The sequence below is a fragment of the Canis lupus genome, chromosome 33 (genome assembly GCF_048164855.1).
Source record: "Canis lupus baileyi chromosome 33, mCanLup2.hap1, whole genome shotgun sequence".
Classification (NCBI taxonomy): Eukaryota; Metazoa; Chordata; class Mammalia; order Carnivora; family Canidae; genus Canis; species Canis lupus.
In genome coordinates this window covers 32,185,028-32,203,380 of record NC_132870.1, presented here as the reverse complement: position 1 = coordinate 32,203,380, position 18,353 = coordinate 32,185,028, and the positions used below count along the sequence as shown (strand labels likewise).

At 34.1% G+C, this 18,353-nt stretch overlaps 2 protein-coding genes across 9 annotated transcripts in view; both read right to left on the bottom strand.

Moving 5' to 3' along the window:
* Positions 1 to 1,032: 1,032 nt before the first annotated feature.
* The window catches only part of AP1AR (adaptor related protein complex 1 associated regulatory protein), a 42,862-nt gene continuing 25,541 nt past the window's right edge, over positions 1,033 to 18,353 (bottom strand). For 2 of the 8 annotated variants that reach the window (XM_072810424.1, XM_072810428.1), the window contains exons 3-10: positions 18,047 to 18,073; positions 17,158 to 17,312; positions 9,736 to 9,832; positions 8,470 to 8,568; positions 6,327 to 6,385; positions 5,357 to 5,430; positions 4,293 to 4,421; positions 1,033 to 2,935 (exon numbers count right to left, since the gene is read on the bottom strand). In XM_072810424.1, the coding sequence (XP_072666525.1) occupies positions 2,670 to 2,935; positions 4,293 to 4,421; positions 5,357 to 5,430; positions 6,327 to 6,385; positions 8,470 to 8,568; positions 9,736 to 9,832; positions 17,158 to 17,312; positions 18,047 to 18,073 (906 nt within the window). In that variant the 3' untranslated portion in view covers positions 1,033 to 2,669. Of the gene's footprint in view, positions 2,936 to 4,292; positions 4,422 to 5,356; positions 5,431 to 6,326; positions 6,386 to 8,469; positions 8,569 to 9,735; positions 9,833 to 15,004; positions 15,031 to 17,157; positions 17,313 to 18,046; positions 18,074 to 18,353 lie in introns of all 8 variants that reach the window. The other 6 variants (XM_072810425.1, XM_072810429.1, XM_072810427.1 and 3 more) reach the window with 5 other exon arrangements.
* LOC140623762 (pre-mRNA-splicing factor RBM22-like) lies at positions 9,758 to 14,935 on the bottom strand. Its single transcript, XM_072810423.1, is given in 3 exon segments — positions 9,758 to 12,461; positions 12,463 to 12,949; positions 12,951 to 14,935. Coding segments are annotated over 3 exon segments (1,260 nt in total). The 5' UTR covers positions 13,016 to 14,935; the 3' UTR covers positions 9,758 to 11,753.

The following is an 18,353-nucleotide window of genomic DNA, read 5'->3' as shown; positions in this document are numbered from 1 at the left end:
GTTGAGAGTTGCTATATAGGTATGCAGTGAGCAAGGTCGCCAGGGTACCATGCTGGATGCATTACCCCTAGTTATCTTAGATTTCACCCCTTCTTTTGCCTCCATATCTAACCCATCAGAAAATTTTGTTAATTCTACCTCTGAGGTTTATTAGCTCTGCATTCCTATCATCATTATCAAGTCACACCACGTCCCATTGTAAGTATCATACATACACTCTTGTCCTCTTGTATAACCGTTCTCTACAGAGCAGGTAGAGGAATTTTTTAAAAATGCAAATCTGATCACTGTACACCCTGGCTTACAAAAAAAGTCAGTGGCTTTACACATCAAATAAAATTAGCTCTTAACCATGGTCTACAAAACCTTACATGATCTGGCCCCTAAATACCCTTCCAAAATAATTTCATATTACTCTACCTCACGATGCTTCAGTCTCAGTGGTCTTTTCATTCTCAGAACATAGTAAATATTCTCTATACCTCAGGAGCTTTATAAACATGCTTCACCAAGCTTTTAAAGTTAAGGCTGGTTCCTGCTCAACAGTTAGGTCTCAGCTCAAACGTTATCTCAGAGAAGACTCTCTTGACTTACCAAAGTACGCATTTGGTCCCCAGCTATCCTGCTTCTTATCATCTTTTATATTTCCTAGTTGTATTCTGTGGTTTTCTTATTTATATGTTTATTTGTTATTATGCTGTCTTGTCTCTCTTATTAGACTGTAGGCAAAAGAGGTTGTACATTGTATGTCTTTTTACTACTATGTCCCTAAAACCCTATCAGACACAGTAGATTCTCTAATATCTGCTGAATAAAAAATGTTATATCCAATGTTTTTTATAAATATATAAAACAGGAAAATTAGTATCTTTCCTTAGCAGTTAAAGCACAAACATTTTCAAATTTAGTTCTATCCTGCTTTCCTAATTCACTCCTTTTGTCTTCATAGCAGATTTAATAAAATAATTTTATCTCCTATATCAGTCAGAATTATTACATGTTTATAGAACAAAACTAGTAATAATCAAATAATTTATTATTTTTAAATGTAAAAATGTGTTTATTCACAATCCTTGAGAAGTTACCATTCCTTCAAAAAATTTTTTATGAACAAAATGCCAAGAAAAATTACAATAGTAGCTTATGCCAAACCAAAAATATACATCTGATGTATACAAACTTTAAAAAGCATAACACAGGCAATGTGAATATAGATTACCTTTAAAATATTTCCAGTGACAAAGCTACAACTTAAATCATGTTAAGACAGTCATAAATAATAGCATTACCTAATATATTTACATATTTAAAGTGTCCTATTTATTTCTAGGAGGTTAAAAAAAAGATGAAACTATAGATGTCATTGCCTAGCAGTTCAAATATTGAAAGGGCCACATGATTTTTTTTAAGTACAGCAGGAACTTTAAGTTACTATTTATATCTGGACCTTCCTATATTTTTGAGAACATGCACTGTCATTGCTGCAAGAAAAAAAGAAAAAAAAAAACACCAAGGAAAAATCAGAAAAACAGTTTACTTACTAAGATCATATGCAATCCTCAGCAAAATTAAGACAAGCAATTAGGGAGTGCTTTATAGCCTTGGCCTTTCAAAGTGATACATAAACTTTAGGGAAAAGAAGAGTTCATTGTACATCATGAATACAGTTATATATATTGATAGACTTAGTTCCATCCCATTAAATCACCTTGTATTACAAGGCAAAGGAAAGCTTAATAAAATCAATGAATCCTTTCACACCAGGAAGGATTTTATTTTGAAATACCCGTATTGCATTTTTAGGTTTCCTTTCTTAATAAGTCATGCACAGAGAATGTTCTGTGTAAAATCTTTCTAAGACTATTCATCGGAAATATAGAATTTAAAAAAACACCTAGAAATTTAATATATCAATTAACTTAAAGTAAATATTCATTTATAGTGGCAGCATGTAAAAGGAAGTGAAAAACCTAAATATATATATTTTCTTAAATATTACTTTTGATTACTAGCTTCAAGCGTCTGAACTCTGAAAGCTTATTTTCACATACATCCTTTGTTCAGACTAAATCATCATTATTGTATTAGGGTATGCAGTAGGTATAGAAAAAAAACGGATATTTCAGCATTTCTTTAGGGTCATCTACTCAATTGTGCTTACTATTAGATAATGAAATTTAAATAAGTCATAGGAATTGATAATGCTGGAATAGGTGGAAAAGGGAACACCACTATAAATCTGATCTGGCAGATGGTCTTCATGCTCCCTTCACGTCTGCTGAGAATAAACATAAAATGCCTTAATATTTTCACAGTCAACTACTGAAATAGGCTTAAGAAAGCATTCAAAGTAAAATTAATAAAACTATTTTTAAAAGTGAAAATCTACAAATAGTAAACAGGAATGCTACAAAGAGTCGAAATTAATTTAATTGATGACATGACAGAACCATTAAATTGTTTTTGAAAAGCAGAAGGCAGATGATGAAATTGCACTTAATTCTGAAGCAACTCAGATATAGCCTATCATTTCTATTCCTTTCTAATAAGCACTTACAACATGGTTTCTTATCTCCCTCTTACAAAAAGGCTCAGCACAATCGTTTATACATTCTAGTTGGTTTTTAACATTTGGTCACAACTAATAAACAGGGTCATATGATTTTACCCTATCGTTTCTGTTGATCTGTATCAGATTGCTTTATGCCAGAATCAGACAGTTCTAATACAGGATTTACAAATCCAGAATACTCTGAATTGCCATTATCATCCATTTCGGCACTAACAAAATCATTCTCCCATTCCAGCCCGTTGGAATCATCAGAGGCTGATGTAGGATTACTTCCAGTCTTCTTGCTGCTATACTTAAGTGCTGCTCGAAGAATGTCTTCCTCTGTTTTGGAACGTTCTCTCATTGGAAGCATGCGATTCATTCCTATTATTTGGAAAGAGTTATTAGAATCTCAGTGAAAATTTTAAAAGCTACATTAAGAGACTCTACAGTTTAATAATATTTATTTAACAATCAGACTTGATTTGCAAATTTACTTGAAGAGTCAGTCCTATGGAGGCCTTGTTAAGGGAAGGTTTCTAGTAGGTTCTGTCCTCTACCTATTCTAGTTTAGTAACTGTGTTAACAACCTGAATAAGAACCTCAAAAGTCATATTATCTACAAATCTAATTAGCATAGAGTGTAGATGACAGAATCAGGAATTAAAAGATCTAAAAGATCAAACTGAACAAGATGCTACAATAAATAAATTTTATTAAAGTCTGCTGATTGGGATCCAGATATGAAATAACTTAAGTACAGGATTGTGGAAACAGTGCTTAGCTGAGAAGAAGACTTAAGTAAGTAAATAAGTTAATGCAAGCTTTGGTAAAGTTATTCAAGGCCCTGTATCTTTGTTTCTTTATTGATAAAAGAAATGGCTTGACTAGAGGACTAGTCAAAGTTCATTCCATCTCAAAATTCTATGAACTATTTAATGCTTAGTATTTTTCTTAAAGTCCTACATTCTGTAATTCGTTCTTCATTTTCATGGATTACCTAGTTCTTAAAGTAAAAATGAAAACTTGTGAAAAAATCCACATTTTAGCTACAATTCTTCACATTTTAGCTACTCAATTCTTGAGTTCTTGCTATGTGGCACACCTTGTACCTGGTGTTTTATATAAGTTTTATTTCATTCTCACAACATTCAGATGTTTATTTGTTCAACTATTTACTACTTATTATGTGTTAGGAATTTTAGACTCTGGGTATACAACGGTGAATAATCATCCTTTAAAGTAGGTTTATTATTAACTTTTTATGCTGGACAAACTGTAGCTTAAAGAGAATAAGAAATCTACTGAAGTACTAAAGCTAGGAAGACATACCAGCTAAAATTCAAACCCATGTCCGTGTTATAGCTTTTGAACTACACAAGAAAACCCCTAACAAACAGCTAATTCATAATGAACCAAAAGATAATAAAATTTTGGCTTTAGGTTTGACCACAAGGGGGCAGTAATTCTTCTTACTGAGTAATAGAATAATCTGGGCTGGATTACAGAAACCTTAAAGTGAAAAATTAACATTTATTTTCTAAAGCTCAAGAAACACTAAGAATTAAGCAACTTTCTAAACCATTTACTAACAAATGATAATCACTAATACAGTAAGAGACTAAGAAACTTTGATACTGATATTTTTAAGGCCTGAACTCATTTCAATTTAAAACATCAAGTAGATTTCTATAGATTAACATGGATTAAAATTTTCAGGTGAAATTGTGAATAAAAATACCTTCTTCATCTTCCCACTCTAGATCTAGGGATGTGCTGTCATCATTTCCACTTGTTGATTTAGTTTTGGTCATTAAATCACAACTACTTTCTGTATTTGGTGTCAAAACTGTGGCATCTGATGACAATCCTAGAACATACACCAAATATAATGTGGTCATTTGTACTCTTTTACCACAACCATTTATTTTATAATATTTTCTCCAAATATTATTATTCCTTTTTAATATTTTCTCCAAATATTATTATTCCTTTTAACATCATAAGAAACGATCACTGAAATCATCACACTGGTAAGTTTCTGTTAGGAACAATATAAGGCTTTTTTCCCCTTTCTTATTTTTTTTTGCCACGCAGCATGATAAATTGCAAATTTAAATGAATTATAAACTTTTCCAATATAATGAACTGTAGGTAATATTTTTAATAGTCAATTATAAAAAGGTACAAAAAATAAAAATGAAAATAGTCTGTTTTCAAGAGAAACCACAACTATGCTTCCATTATTGGAAGCACAGGAGTTCTGACTTTTGAAACTTAGAGAAAAATACTTTAATCTTATAAATTGATTTGTAATCAATTTGTAATAAGTAAAATAAGTACACTTTTGTACTACTTCCCACCTTCCCTTTTTCTGGGAGGGGGAGACGTAGAGTAGAAATGGGAAAAATGAGTGCCTGACTCTCCATCCAGATGTACAGCAATAGCCTGAGGTTTTTCTTTGCTCCAACTCCCTTTTAAAAAGGAAAGAAAGGGGTGATTGGGTGGCATGGTCGCGTAGAGTTCAACTCTTGATCTCAGTTTAGGGCGTGATCTCAGCTTAGGTCATGAATTCAGGCCCCGCGTTGTGCTCCACGCTGTGGGCGGAGCCTACTTAAAAAATAAAAATGTTTTAAAAAGTTAAGATAAAGTTGTATAACTAAGGATGAGTTAACTGACCTATCTAGAAAAGACAAATTTAAAGGGCAAGGAAGTTCTTCTATAGGAACAGAACCAGAATCTCCAATTACCTGTTTACTATGGCATAAAGTAAAAAAAAATATGCATATATTTTAAGACACTTACTACTACTTCGAAAAACTTCATACTGTGACTTTATATTTCTCAAACAAGATTCAAAGTCATCTTCTGGTCCTGCACTGTAATTAAAGTAAAAGAAATATATTCATAGTAGACACAACATAATGTATGCTTAAGTTAATTTATGGCATTTTAGTTTGAAGGTCTATTCCATATAAGTTTATAATTACAATTAGAGTAACCTACTGAAAATAGATCTTAATTTTCTTAATGCTAGCAGTAAACTCAAAATGATAACACTTTGGTTAATCTTGACATCAAAGCTTAGTAATAAGTCCATCTTCATAATTTACAATAATGAATCATGAACAAGTTTCTTTGAATGAGTGTAAAATGTGACTCTGGAATGTGTCTTTTAAAAAACGATCACAGAGATGCCTGGGTGGCTCAGCGGTTGAACGTCTGCCTTCGGCTCAGGGCGTGATCTTGGGGTCCCAGGATCGGATCCCACATCAGGCTCCCTGCATAGAACCTGCTTCTCCCTCTGCCTATATCTCTGCCTCTCTCTGTATGTCTCATGAATAAATAAATAAAATCTTAAGAAAAAACAGTGTTGAAACATTTACAAAAATAAGTAAAATAAAAAATGTCACATATAAACTTTATTATAAGAAAATGAGACATGTTAAGGAAAACACAAACAAGGCAAGGCATAAGCAATTTATCCAAAGGCATTCAATGTGTTACTGCATCATTTTCTTTCTTTCTTTTTTGCATCATTTTCTGTATAGAAGATACGACCACTCTAAAAAATGCAATGAAATCAATTCAAATAAATAATGATCACTTTCCTATATAAAGAAAGCAAATGTTCTCAGCATTCTTACAAGGTAGTGTCTCTTTTTTTAGGGAACACACAAACATAGTATGTATATAAACACCCAGAGCTGAACTGTGCTCTCTTTGGAAATAAGATTTTCTACCACAAAGTGAAGTAATATGTTTCACTATTTACCTCTGATATTCTCCATTGTTTGAAGGATGGTATCGCTGCACAACTCTCTGCCTTTCTTGCTTTGGAAACATAATGCAATACAAAATCACTCTGTTGTAAAGTTATACTTTAAAAAATCATTCATCATTCATGCAACACCCAAAGGTATTTTTTTCTAGTTCCTAAAAAAACCACCAAACTTTAAGTTATTCTATTGAAGTCTTTTTCCTTAAATATATCATTGTTCATTTCTATATCCTCTTATCTATGGGTGGAATTTCTCTCAATCTTTCAGTGTATAATCCTTGAGGGGTCAGAATATTTGCAGTGTTATTAAAAAATAACTTTTAAAACAGATATATATTGGTGTACTCAACATTCTTATTATACCTAAGAACATCTAATAACTGGAAGGATGAGGGGTAAGAAAAAACTTGTTAAAACAGCATATGAAACTCTATTTTGGCTCAAATAAATAGCAATAAAACAAAAGATCCAGAAGACCTGGCTGAGCTGACTCAGAAATAATAAAAGCAAAGGATTTAGAAGACCTGTCAGATAGTTAGGGCTCTGACAGTTATCATTTGTGTATTGGTGGCACATCCTTTACTTTGTTTCTTCATCTGTAAATTATAGAGATAATATAGATAGGCTATAATACTGCCCTAGCAAGCTCATGGGGCTATTGTGAAAATCAAATGAACTTGTATATATCTGTATACCTTTGTGTGCCAATGTATGTTGTACAGACTGTTAGGTGTTCTTGCATTAGTATTTAGTCAGGGAAGAAAACACTCAGAAAAACACTCTGGAAAAACCAGAGAACCCAAATAGATGCTGCATATGGAATGCTTTTGTACCTTTGGGGGGGGAAGAGCAGCAAAACAAAGTTTATTGAGTGATGGTAAAGTTTATTGAATGACAGTACAAAACTCCCAAAGAGAGAGTGGGAACCCGAGAAAGCTGCCCGGACTGCTTTTGTCTTTCAAAGGTGAGCAGTAGAGACTTTATAATAGTAAAAAGAGTTATCTAAATTAGAGCCAGAAAAATATTTTTATTTTTTAGAAGGTGAATTAATTTTTAAATTTTTCCACTAGATAGAACTAAAAAAAAACAAAAAAACCCCGAAGCAAAGACCCCATTCTCCCATGTAATCTAATTAATCTGCTGAAATAGATTAATCAAAATGCAGGGAGAGGGAGAAGAAGAGAGAGAAAGGGCACAGGTCACATATAAACTCATAGCAATATGACACATGATTTTTATTTTCTAAGTTACTGTAATTATTAAGTGACATGATCTTTGTACTACTTCAGTGAATATCACAGCAGAGAGTTCACATAGGCAAAATATAGAGAACAATGAGTAGGAGAACTGGCTAAGCACCACAGTACTTGAATGCTGGCTCTACCACTTATTAACTATAGGATCTTATTAAGCAAGTTATTTAACATTTCTGTCCCTTGGCTTCCTCATCTATAAAATGAGGACTGAAAATGATACCTATCTCCTAGGATTGTTGTGAGGCTTAAAGTAAAACGTAAACTAATTAAAACAGTAATACTATAAATGCATGTTTTTAATTGTGATCTGGTATTACAGTAATACCATACTAGCAGATAGTATGGTGAGATAAAATAAAAACTCAAATCCCAAGTCTCTCAAAGACACAAGAATAAAGATGAGAAATACACAATATTCGAAAATGAGGCATTTTGCCCACCTTACCGGATTCAAAGAAGTATAAGAAATTCCAGCAGTTCAAGGAATTGTTTAAAAAAATACTCACAAAAGTAAACTAAAAAAATGCTGTAGAAATTATATTTAAAGACTAGTTTTGCAATGTTTCCACCTAAGAGTATATTTATTTTTCCCAAATACTGGATTTTGGAAAGCTACATTTCATCTTTGGGATAAACAAAAATTAGCTTCTGATAATTTAAAGCTAAACAGCATTCCATATCAAGCATATACTTTGATGTTATTTTTCGTTGTTAAAGACAAGCTAATTTGCCTTTAAAATTCCTAAGAATATATACATAAATGCATTTGTTGTTAAACAAGAAGCCCTTGATTCTAGAGGGGGAAAAGTCTCAACTAAGATTTGTCAGAGAAAATCAGGAGAAAAGCAGCCTTAATATATGTTGGGGTCTTTTCCCCTCACCTCCAAGAGCTTTCGCTGCTTTGCTGCCCTGGCTGCTTCACGCTGTGCAGCGTATAAAGCTTCTTCTTCTAGTCTTAACTTCTCTTCTTGTAAGGCTAACTGTATATGAACAAAACAATAAGGATTAACAAAAACCAGAACCTGTCTAACTGCTCTAAAAATAAAATGTTTGTTTGTAAAATTAAAAATAAATTATTAAAAAAATAAATGATCTCTACAAAGCATAATAGAATTGAAATTTTTGTGACTTATTTCAATTTCTCCTTTTACAAAATAATTCAAATGATACCAGACATATTATAGAACTCTTTAGAAGATTAATGATGAAGTAGTAGCATTTCATTTGCAGAAATACAAAATTGTTTCTTCCTTTAGAATATGCAGTGATCTTCATTCTCAAAAATGTTCCAATGCTTATCCCCCTGACTAATTTAATGGTATTGGCTCTTTTAAGTCCAAGGTCTTTAAACTAAGGCCAATTATATCACCATCTATCAAAGTGAAGTAAGCTTTCACAAAGTTGATGTCTCACTGATGTACATATCCTGAATTTTATTACTAACAAGCTATTAAAAAATCACTTTCAAATTTAAACTCTTGCCACTCATAATGGCATACAAACTGTTTTAGTGATAATCTATTGCACATCAAATTAAACTTAAAAATAAAATTTCAACATTTTCTTTAGCCTAATATCTATTAGGCTAAATCTACTGCATAGCTTAAATTAATGCTGTTGAAATCACGAATTGGTACTTAACAGGCTATTCTTAAATGTATAACAGAATATGACTAATTCCATTTAGTGAATAGCAAAACTAAATTATAGGTCATTCCCATAAACACATTAAAATAAATATAACATTTGTGATTATAGTTATGGTTCACTAAGAATAAATAAGCCTAAGACAAACAAAAAGACAAAAGGCAAAAAATATTTATTGTGAAACAGACTTTTTAAAAGTTGGTTTTAAACACAAAAATACATGTATCTTGCCAGAGATTCTACTTGTGAATTAAGAAATTAGGTTTTAGAAGAGTGTATTATCTTCATTTTTGGCAGCATGATTTCTGATAAATTAAAATAAAACAAACTATAATAGACTAGGATTTTTTTTTTTTACTTTTAAATAATTTTTGTCTGTATAATATCTAAATGCAGGTCCAGTGACTGTCCATATACATTATATTAATGACAACTTTCTCCATGGTATAAACAGAGGCTTTATGATAACATATACTTAAGCAACATAAAAGACTATTTACCTCTTTTTGAATTTTCATATCAAGATCTTTCTGTTTTTCAGCAATAGAATCATAATGCCTCTCTCTTAGATTAACAATTTCTTCCTCAGTAAGAGGCCTACAGAAAAAATGAGGGAGAAAAAAGAAAGAAAGAAAAAAAAATTCTGATGAGTACAAGTCCAAAAGAAAATCATCAACCAGAAAAATACTAAAATTTTATTGTCAAAAATGTATTAAATGCTATAATTTCAATGGTTAAGAGTAAAAAGACATACATTCTAACACTTGCCATAATTTAGCATATACATCGAATAGAATGATATATTATCAGAGCATTTTTTAGCACTACAACCACTTTTAGGAAATGTGGACTCCATTTACCTTTACTTTGGCTCTGCTTCAGCCATCTGACCATATCCCAAAATGTTCACCATATAGTATAAATTTCAGTACGCTATGCTCTGATAACCGTCTTACCATCCTGGGACTCTTAACTCTCATACCCATTACCCTCTATTTATCCTGCTCAATCACTCTGGCCAGTCCAGGCCCTTGGTCTTTCCCTTTTCTCCTAGTCTACCGTGCCACACTTCACATACAGCCAACATGGACACCATGGCAAATTTGAAGTACTTTCTTACCACATACTCACCTTTTTGTACTCCTATCATGATACCTTCTTCACCCAGCTTACATTCTGACCTTGGATCAGTTCCATGATTTGCCCTTTCTCCTGAGAGCTGTTAGAGAAAATCTAACATCTATTTGTTCCCTACCAATAACCCATTTCTTAGACATAGTCAACTCCCTCTCACATCCTAAGGTGGCTATTTCAAATCTTCAAGTATGCTAAGTTCCTCATTCAAACTCTTCTCTTAAAAGTCAATTTCACCCCACTTTGAGACATGGGGAGCATCAAAAACCAACTCCTTCAACTTCTTGCCACTCCTCTTCTTACTTAACTATTCTCTCTATTCTTCCCTCCATCCTCTGAGGAGGTGGCATTCTTCAACTTGTTCAAGGTCATCTGCTACACTTACACTCTTAATTCTTTTTTTTTTTTTTTTTGAAAATTGACCCGTTTTAATTTTTTAAAAACAAAAAACACAACACAACATCAAATTATTTTTACCAACTACAATTCAGTTATATCCAAACATTCTAAGACCAAACAGAGTCCCCTGCCCAGAAGCGGGGGCTGAAGACACATGAAGGTGAATGCTGGAGGTGACAGTCCCAGCTGCAGGTCACAAGTCTTCCAACACGCGCCCGTGCCTTTCGTCTCACAGTTTGTTCACGTGTTTTACAGGAAGCTCTTTAAAAAGAATTTCATCCCAGACACCAGATTCCTTCAATGATACACAGCTCCATGACATTTGTGTTTTCATCCAATTGACAGGAATAAAAAGCATTTTTTGTTTTTGCCTTGTTTTGGTAGCGCAGAGAGAGAAAACTATCCGCCAGATTCCTTTAGTAATAAATGAGGAAAGGAGAGGTAAGAAAAGATCTGGGCTGTGCTGGGTGCTGGCTTCTACTTGTCTCTTTTTGAGAATGTGACTTCTGAAGTGTTAAATCACACTCATGCCACTACAATTAGTACCAGTAATCTTTTTTCAGATGATAAAAAGGAAAAATACCCACTGGACATAAAAATGGTCAAAAAGATTTTACCGCAGGTCAATCCCCCCCTCCCCCCAAAAAAAGATACAAAATGAACATATAATTGGGATGGTAACTCAGTTAGACATTCCAATTCACCCGGTTGCTTGTTCACCAGAGAAATAAGGAGAACAGGCGATAAGTTTTATTAGTATGTTAGAGTAGTAACCAGACGTGTTAATGGCAGCTTATTTGAGGTCCATCAATCCTTGGAATACGTGTAGGAAAGCATGGCTATCCTTCTCCGACTGCCCACATCTGAACACATTCAGCTACCATGGAAACTACAAAGGAAGGAAAAATATATTTATTCCAAGATTCATGTACTGGGATTCTGAAGCGCCCTTTCTTCTGTAAAGCCCCGGAGTGGTGATAATGTGCTAGGGACTGCTGTGTTTCCCAGCATGAGCTCCCATCCTCTGAGGGTCCTGAGAAGGATAGTGGATTGGTCCTGGAGCCCTCATGAAAGGAGGGGGTGGTCCCATTGGGTGGAACATGTGTGGCCCAAAACCTGGGGGTGGGGGTGGGGCAATACCAGGGGGAGGTGGCAGTGCAATGTTCACCACAGCTGGAGGACCACTCGGGGGCAGGTTGAAGTAGTTGGCAGAGGTTTCTTCTTCTGCTGCAGGAGGAGGAGGAAGAGCTCCTGGCAGTCCCGGAACGGGCCCTAGCTTGATCCCAGAGTCTGTGGTCCCATCCTTCTCTTTTTCTTTTCCTCTGGCTGCTTGGGACCTTCCCCATTTCACGTTGAGTCTACGGCCATTGACAATCAACTTATTAAAGGATTTCTCCGCAGCCACCTCTGCAGCCTGCCTCATGGCAAACTGGATGAACGCACACTGCTGTCTTTGCACAACAGTGATCATCCGGATTTCTCCAAACTGGTAGAAGTGATTTCTTAGATCGGTCTCAGTAATAGTATCGCCCAGACCACCAACATATAGTGTGGTGATAGTCTTGTCCTCTGGCGGGTCCAGACGAGGCATTGTGGAAGCTCGCTTTAGAAGCTTATCTGCCACAGGGTCATTGATACCATAATATCGGTCTTTAATGTTCTGATCAGCAAGGGGGTCATCTGGATCTGTTGGGTTTTTCATGTCTGTATGGACATTCCTCTCCTCTCTTACATTCTCCTTTTACCCAGAAGGAGCAAATGTGGGGTCGATTCCTCTTGTAATAGGGTGTGGTCTGGGCCAGCTTGAGCAGCATGTTACTGGTGGATGTAGCTTTCCCCAACATGCCAACTGGTCGCGTTCCATCAGAGTTAGAAATTTCTCTCTCCATATTCTGTGTGTAGTACTCTTTGTTGACATCTGACTTTGGCATGTCATCCTTAAAAGACAATCCTGCATCACGAACCTGGATGGGCAGGCCGTACTCAAGGTCCAAAAGGCAGGTCTGACAGACATTCTTCAATTTACTACAGGTTTGGCACACTTCAGTTTTCTTGAAACGCATGCGGACCCCGGGGCACCAGCGAAACACTGTGAATGGCCTGGCACAGATTTTACATTCTTTCCCATACTTTTCTTTGGTCATTCGGATATATGGGTTTTCTCCTAGACACGTCTGGCAGAATGGGGAAGTCCGCATCCTCCCAGTTCTGCCTGTTGTAGGTGTTGGAACCCATAGAGGTCGCCATCTTGAGAGCGTCTGGAGGCAGCGGCGGCTCTACACTCTTAATTCATTCACCACTGATGCCACCGTCCCTCCCCTACTCTAGGGAACTCTCTGGGACATTGCTCTGTCATTTAGCACTTCTCTTTCATGTTAGCCTACTTTTTCTTATCTGTCTTTACCTCTCTTTCATGCGAAGAGAGGAGGAAAGAAAGAAAAAAAGGAGAAAGAAAAAACCTTCCTTTGACCTATATTTATCTTTAGCTACTGCTCCATCTCTCCTTCACATTTAGTGAAACTAAATGTACACTGATAGTGCATCTAGAACTTACTGTGTCAGGTTCTCTTCTGTGTGCTTTACACATATTAACTAATTTTAATCCTCACACCAACACTATCAAGTAGATATAGAGATGATATATATGAGGGAAATGAGGTGAAGACAGATTGTGTCCAATAAGTCACATAATATGTGACAAAGCTATGATGTGAATCCAAGTAGTCTGGCTCCTTGCTCTTCTGTGCTTATCTTACTTTCTATGTTCTTATCTCCCATTTGCTCATTACCTCATGGCAGTCTTTCTTTGCTTTCAACTCTAATAACTCTAGCAAAGGTGACTTCTACGTTGCCAAATACAGTAGATACTTTTAGTTCTTATCTTCTTTAGTTTGATGCAACAGCGTTGGCCATTCCCTCCATTCCATCTGTCTGCCAGTTTGTCTTTATGTCCTCCCTTGGCTTTCCACGATTACTTCTTTTTGCTCACTGAGTCTTGGTCGTCTTCAGAATCCTCTTATGATATTTGCCTATTCAATCCTCAGACTGCTGCTCTCTCTCCCTCCATGCTCCAACCATCCCACTTCCTCCTGTTCCCAATCTCAGGTAGGTAATCTTGATATCACCATTATCATGGTTTTAACCATCAGTATAAGTAGTATCTCTTACTTCTGGTTCCTCTAGCCCCTAACTTCTGCCAAGGTTTTTGTATTTTTTTTTTTTTGAGGTATAACTTACATAAAATAAAATACAAATTTTAAGTGCTCAGTTCATTAAGTTTTGGCAATTGCATACACTCTAAGATCCAAACATATCCATTCCTCCACAAAATTCTCTTGTGCCTCTTTTCAGTCAACCCATATTTTTCATGCAATTTCCTCTGTCAGAAAGGCTCTATTCCTCTGTCTGAAAGGTTGGTTATCACTAGCCAACACTTCCAGGATCAACCTAAGTGTTATCTCCTTAAAGCAGTCTGCCTGGACATACATCTTCTCACACATTTTGGACAAATGGTCTCTCCTTTAGGTTTTCTTTGCATGTTTTAGAACTGCTATTTAATCTCTTCTTCCATCTTATGTTGACATTAGTCATTTATACAAACTACCTCCCAGACCAGAATATTCTTCCATCTAATGTAGAGAAACATGTTTGATTTTTTCATTTTAGTGCCTAGCACAGTGCCACATAACTGCCTAATAAATGTTTGCTAAACTAAATAAGGTAAAGAATATGCATTCAAAATACAAAACAGTGTATGAAAATATTCTCTTGATATTAAGAATTCTCGTGTTAAAGACAGATGGTTCTTTTTCAAGTAGTTCATATGATTTTAAAAGAATCTGAAAAGGCAGCTTAAATAAATTAGAGTATCAAGGTTCTAGTTAACCTAGTTAGTAAAACAAGTTTTAGAATGTGATGAGGAAGGAAAAGGGGATAATCTTTTAAAAATTCAAGGAAATGTATTTATTGATATTCAATGGGTTTTTTTTACACTAAAAAATACGTGACTTAGGTTTAACAAGAGAGCACTAGGGACTTAAGTACATTAAATTCTTTAATGTCAAAACAATACTTTGAGATGTTATTATTTGCTTCAAACTTACAGAAAGAGAAAATTAAAGTTCTGAGATGTAAATTATTCAATGCTTCCAGCAAGCAAATGATAGAGCCTCGATTCTTAGAAAGCTTCTCCTGGTTCACACAGATATTGTTTAAAAAAAAAATTAAAAGCCTTACCTATGACTGCTTCCTGGGCTTTCCCCCTGTACAAAAATTAAACAATTAAAGAAATTTCTCTAGCTGAATTCTATGTAAGGCAAGTCAATAAAATTTTTATTTAATCAAAATACTTTCTGCTTATCTGCTTTTATCATAGTAAGCAAATTTTATTTATCATAGTAAACAAATTTTATTATTAAAATGTTTTAAACAAAAAACTTTAAAATTTTACTATTTCTCAAAAGCAAAATTTAATATCTAAATTATATAACAACTAATTATTGGACATTTCTTAATTTTTTAAAATAAATATATACTCTATACCAAATAAATTCCTAGAGTCAGGATGGTACTAGACAACATATTTTCTATGCTCTCATCATTCACAGTTGATCCTCATTATTTATAGATTCCATATTTGCAAAATCACCTGAGTTAAAACATATTTGTAACATCTTTAATAATCTCTGTGCTTTTGAGATCATGAAAAGACTTTCACAGAACAGCAAAAACTTCAAGTTGTCCAATATGCATATTCCCTGTGGAGGGAGGAGATGGTGATGCTCTGCCTTCTTGTTTCAGTTCTCACACTGTCGTCTTTACAGTCTATTGAGTACCATGGTTTTTTTGCATGTTTATCCTTTTTCTTGGCGTTTTCACTGTTTAAAATGACTCCCCTGTGTGGTGTTGAAGTGCTATCTAATGATCCTAGAAGCCTGGAGCAAGGCTAAGGGAGAAAATGTCGGTGTTGGACAGGCTTCTGTTCAGGCATGACTTATAGTGCTGCTGGCCAGGAGTTCAAAGTTAATGAATCAATAATATATATGAAAATAAGTTGTCAAAAAGAAACTTAAGGTAATTTACTGATTGGCTGATGAAACTGTTGTGACTAGAAGCTTACAGGAATCTAACTCTCTATTCCCCCTGAGAGTAATGTTCTAGTTGGTATTTACTAATTCAGCATTTATGACAACTTTATAGGACATAACTACCACAAATAATGAGAATCAATTGTTTTTTTTTCATATGGTCAAGAAATTACCTACAGTTTTGTTTTTTTTTTTCCTCCAAAGTAAACCATAACTACTTTCAAGACTGATTTGGACTTATATATCTTTCTTATACATGTAAGCTATTCACATGTGGTAATTAAAATACATGGTCAAATAACAGCAGGAATAAAACTCTAAATGATATGAAATAGCACTATAAAACAAGATGATGTTCAACTAAACCAAACACAAAATATGAGAAGAAAGAGGAAAAGACTGGTTAGTAAAAATGAAAGCGAACAAAAATTCAACCAAACAAAAAGTATCTTAAGGAAAATACATGAAACCACATTCTTTTAAAATGCAGTGTGATGCTGAGATGAAACATAATAAAAGTTGAAATAACTCTTACATTTAGCACTTTTAAAGTTTAGAAACTTTAAAAATATTATGTTAAGTATTTGCTTATACTTATTTTAAAAAATTCATGGAATTAAAGTGACTTTTGAAATGGGAAAGAAATTAGGTTCTTTACATTGAAATATTTAGGAGACGGGCCATGGGTGGCTTAGTCAGTTGGGCATCTGCCTTCTGCTCAGGTCATGATCCCAGGGTCCTGGGAATGAGCCCTACATCAGGCTCCTGGTTCAACAGGGAGCCTGCTTCTCACTCTTCCCTTGCTCATTCTCTCTCTCTCTCTCTCTCTCTCTCTCTCTCTCACAAATAAACAAATAAAATCTTAAAAAAAAAAAAAAAAGAAATATTTGGGAGAAATTTTACTGGGACACAAAAGGCTAAGCTAGTTTCTCAAATATATTTTACTTGATAATAAACATGTATTATCGTTTTAAAAAAGGACTTATACCCAATTAATTTGAGAAATGCTAAGTTGAATAGATTTAAATAATTTTCTCAACAGTTTAATAGTTCTTAGAAGCTTTAATGTGCTAATTTTTCATTCTGAGACTAGTATTCTGTTCACACTGTGGGAAATGTTGGGCTAAATAATAATTTAAATTTAGGTTGATACATTTTCCTCTTTCCTTAGAAAACAAAAAGTGACAAAAGGTCAGAGCTTATAGTAGAACTCATTTTAGGGTTGTGTAAAGTAGGCCCAAGGGAGGTTAAGTAACTTTTACACTCATATAGTTAGTCTAGTGAAGTTGAAACTTAGCTCACGGGCAGCCCGGGTGGCTCAGCGGTTTGGCGCCGCCTTCAGCCCAGGGTGTGATCCTGGGGACCTGGGATTGAGTCCCACGTTGGGCTCCCTGCATGGCGCCTGCTTCTCCCTCTGCCTGTTGTCTCTGCCTCTGTCTCTGTCTCTGTCTCTGTGTCTCTCATGAATAAATAAATAAAATTAAATTAAAAAAAAAACTTAGCTCACAAACTAAAATTCAGTTCTAACTACAATCAGTGCATAAGAAATATATACCACATTTCACTAATTCTAAACCATACTTTTTTTTTCAAATTTTCACATATCTGTACTTGGAAGTGATCTTACATTTAAGTTTTAGATGAGATGAAATGCAAAAAAATCAATAAAAAGAATAACTGTTTAAAAGGATAATGGTCACAGTCAGAAAGTGATCGTAGAATGGACATGTATAACTTCTACCCTGAAAAATCGATGAAAACTATTGTTAAAGAGTGGATCTATCCTGGATTGTTGAGGAATTTAACCTGCCTAATGGCAAGAGGTTAGAAATATCCCTCTTTAAAGTTCCTTGAGTTCTATAGTATGCTTTAAAATATGATATACAAAAAAATAAATAAAATAAAATATGATAAACATATAGTTATATATAATACATGGAATAAACTAATAAACCTATGTATACCATACATCTATTATTATATATGTTATATATGAGAAAATTCTGAATTATATGCTAATATAAATTAGTAAGAGGACATAATAAGTGACTAAAGAGTAAAAATAAAAACCAAAAAGTAAAAATTCTGAAATAAAAGACAATAAAATCAAAATTTTAAAAATAATTGCTGGAATTAATGAGATGCCTCAAGAGAATAAATATAGGTTTTGTATTACTATGGAAATACTTACTTCATCACTTTCTACTAGATTCTCAAACTGAAAGAACAAGAAAGTAAATGTTAGAAAGGATATTTGTTTAAGGTACACATCTCACAAAATATTGTCCCTTTTTTCTTAAAAAATAATATACTTTTATACTTTTAAGATATTTGAGTCATGTGTCCCTTCATACACTAGTTGATATATCCAACAAGCCTACAAGATAGCCAAGATAAGCATATACTGTTATTTATGATTTTTATGAAAAACAAAAAGGAGAATTATAGCAATTTTTTCATAAATCAGAAACTTTAAAACTTATAAACTAAAACTTTTA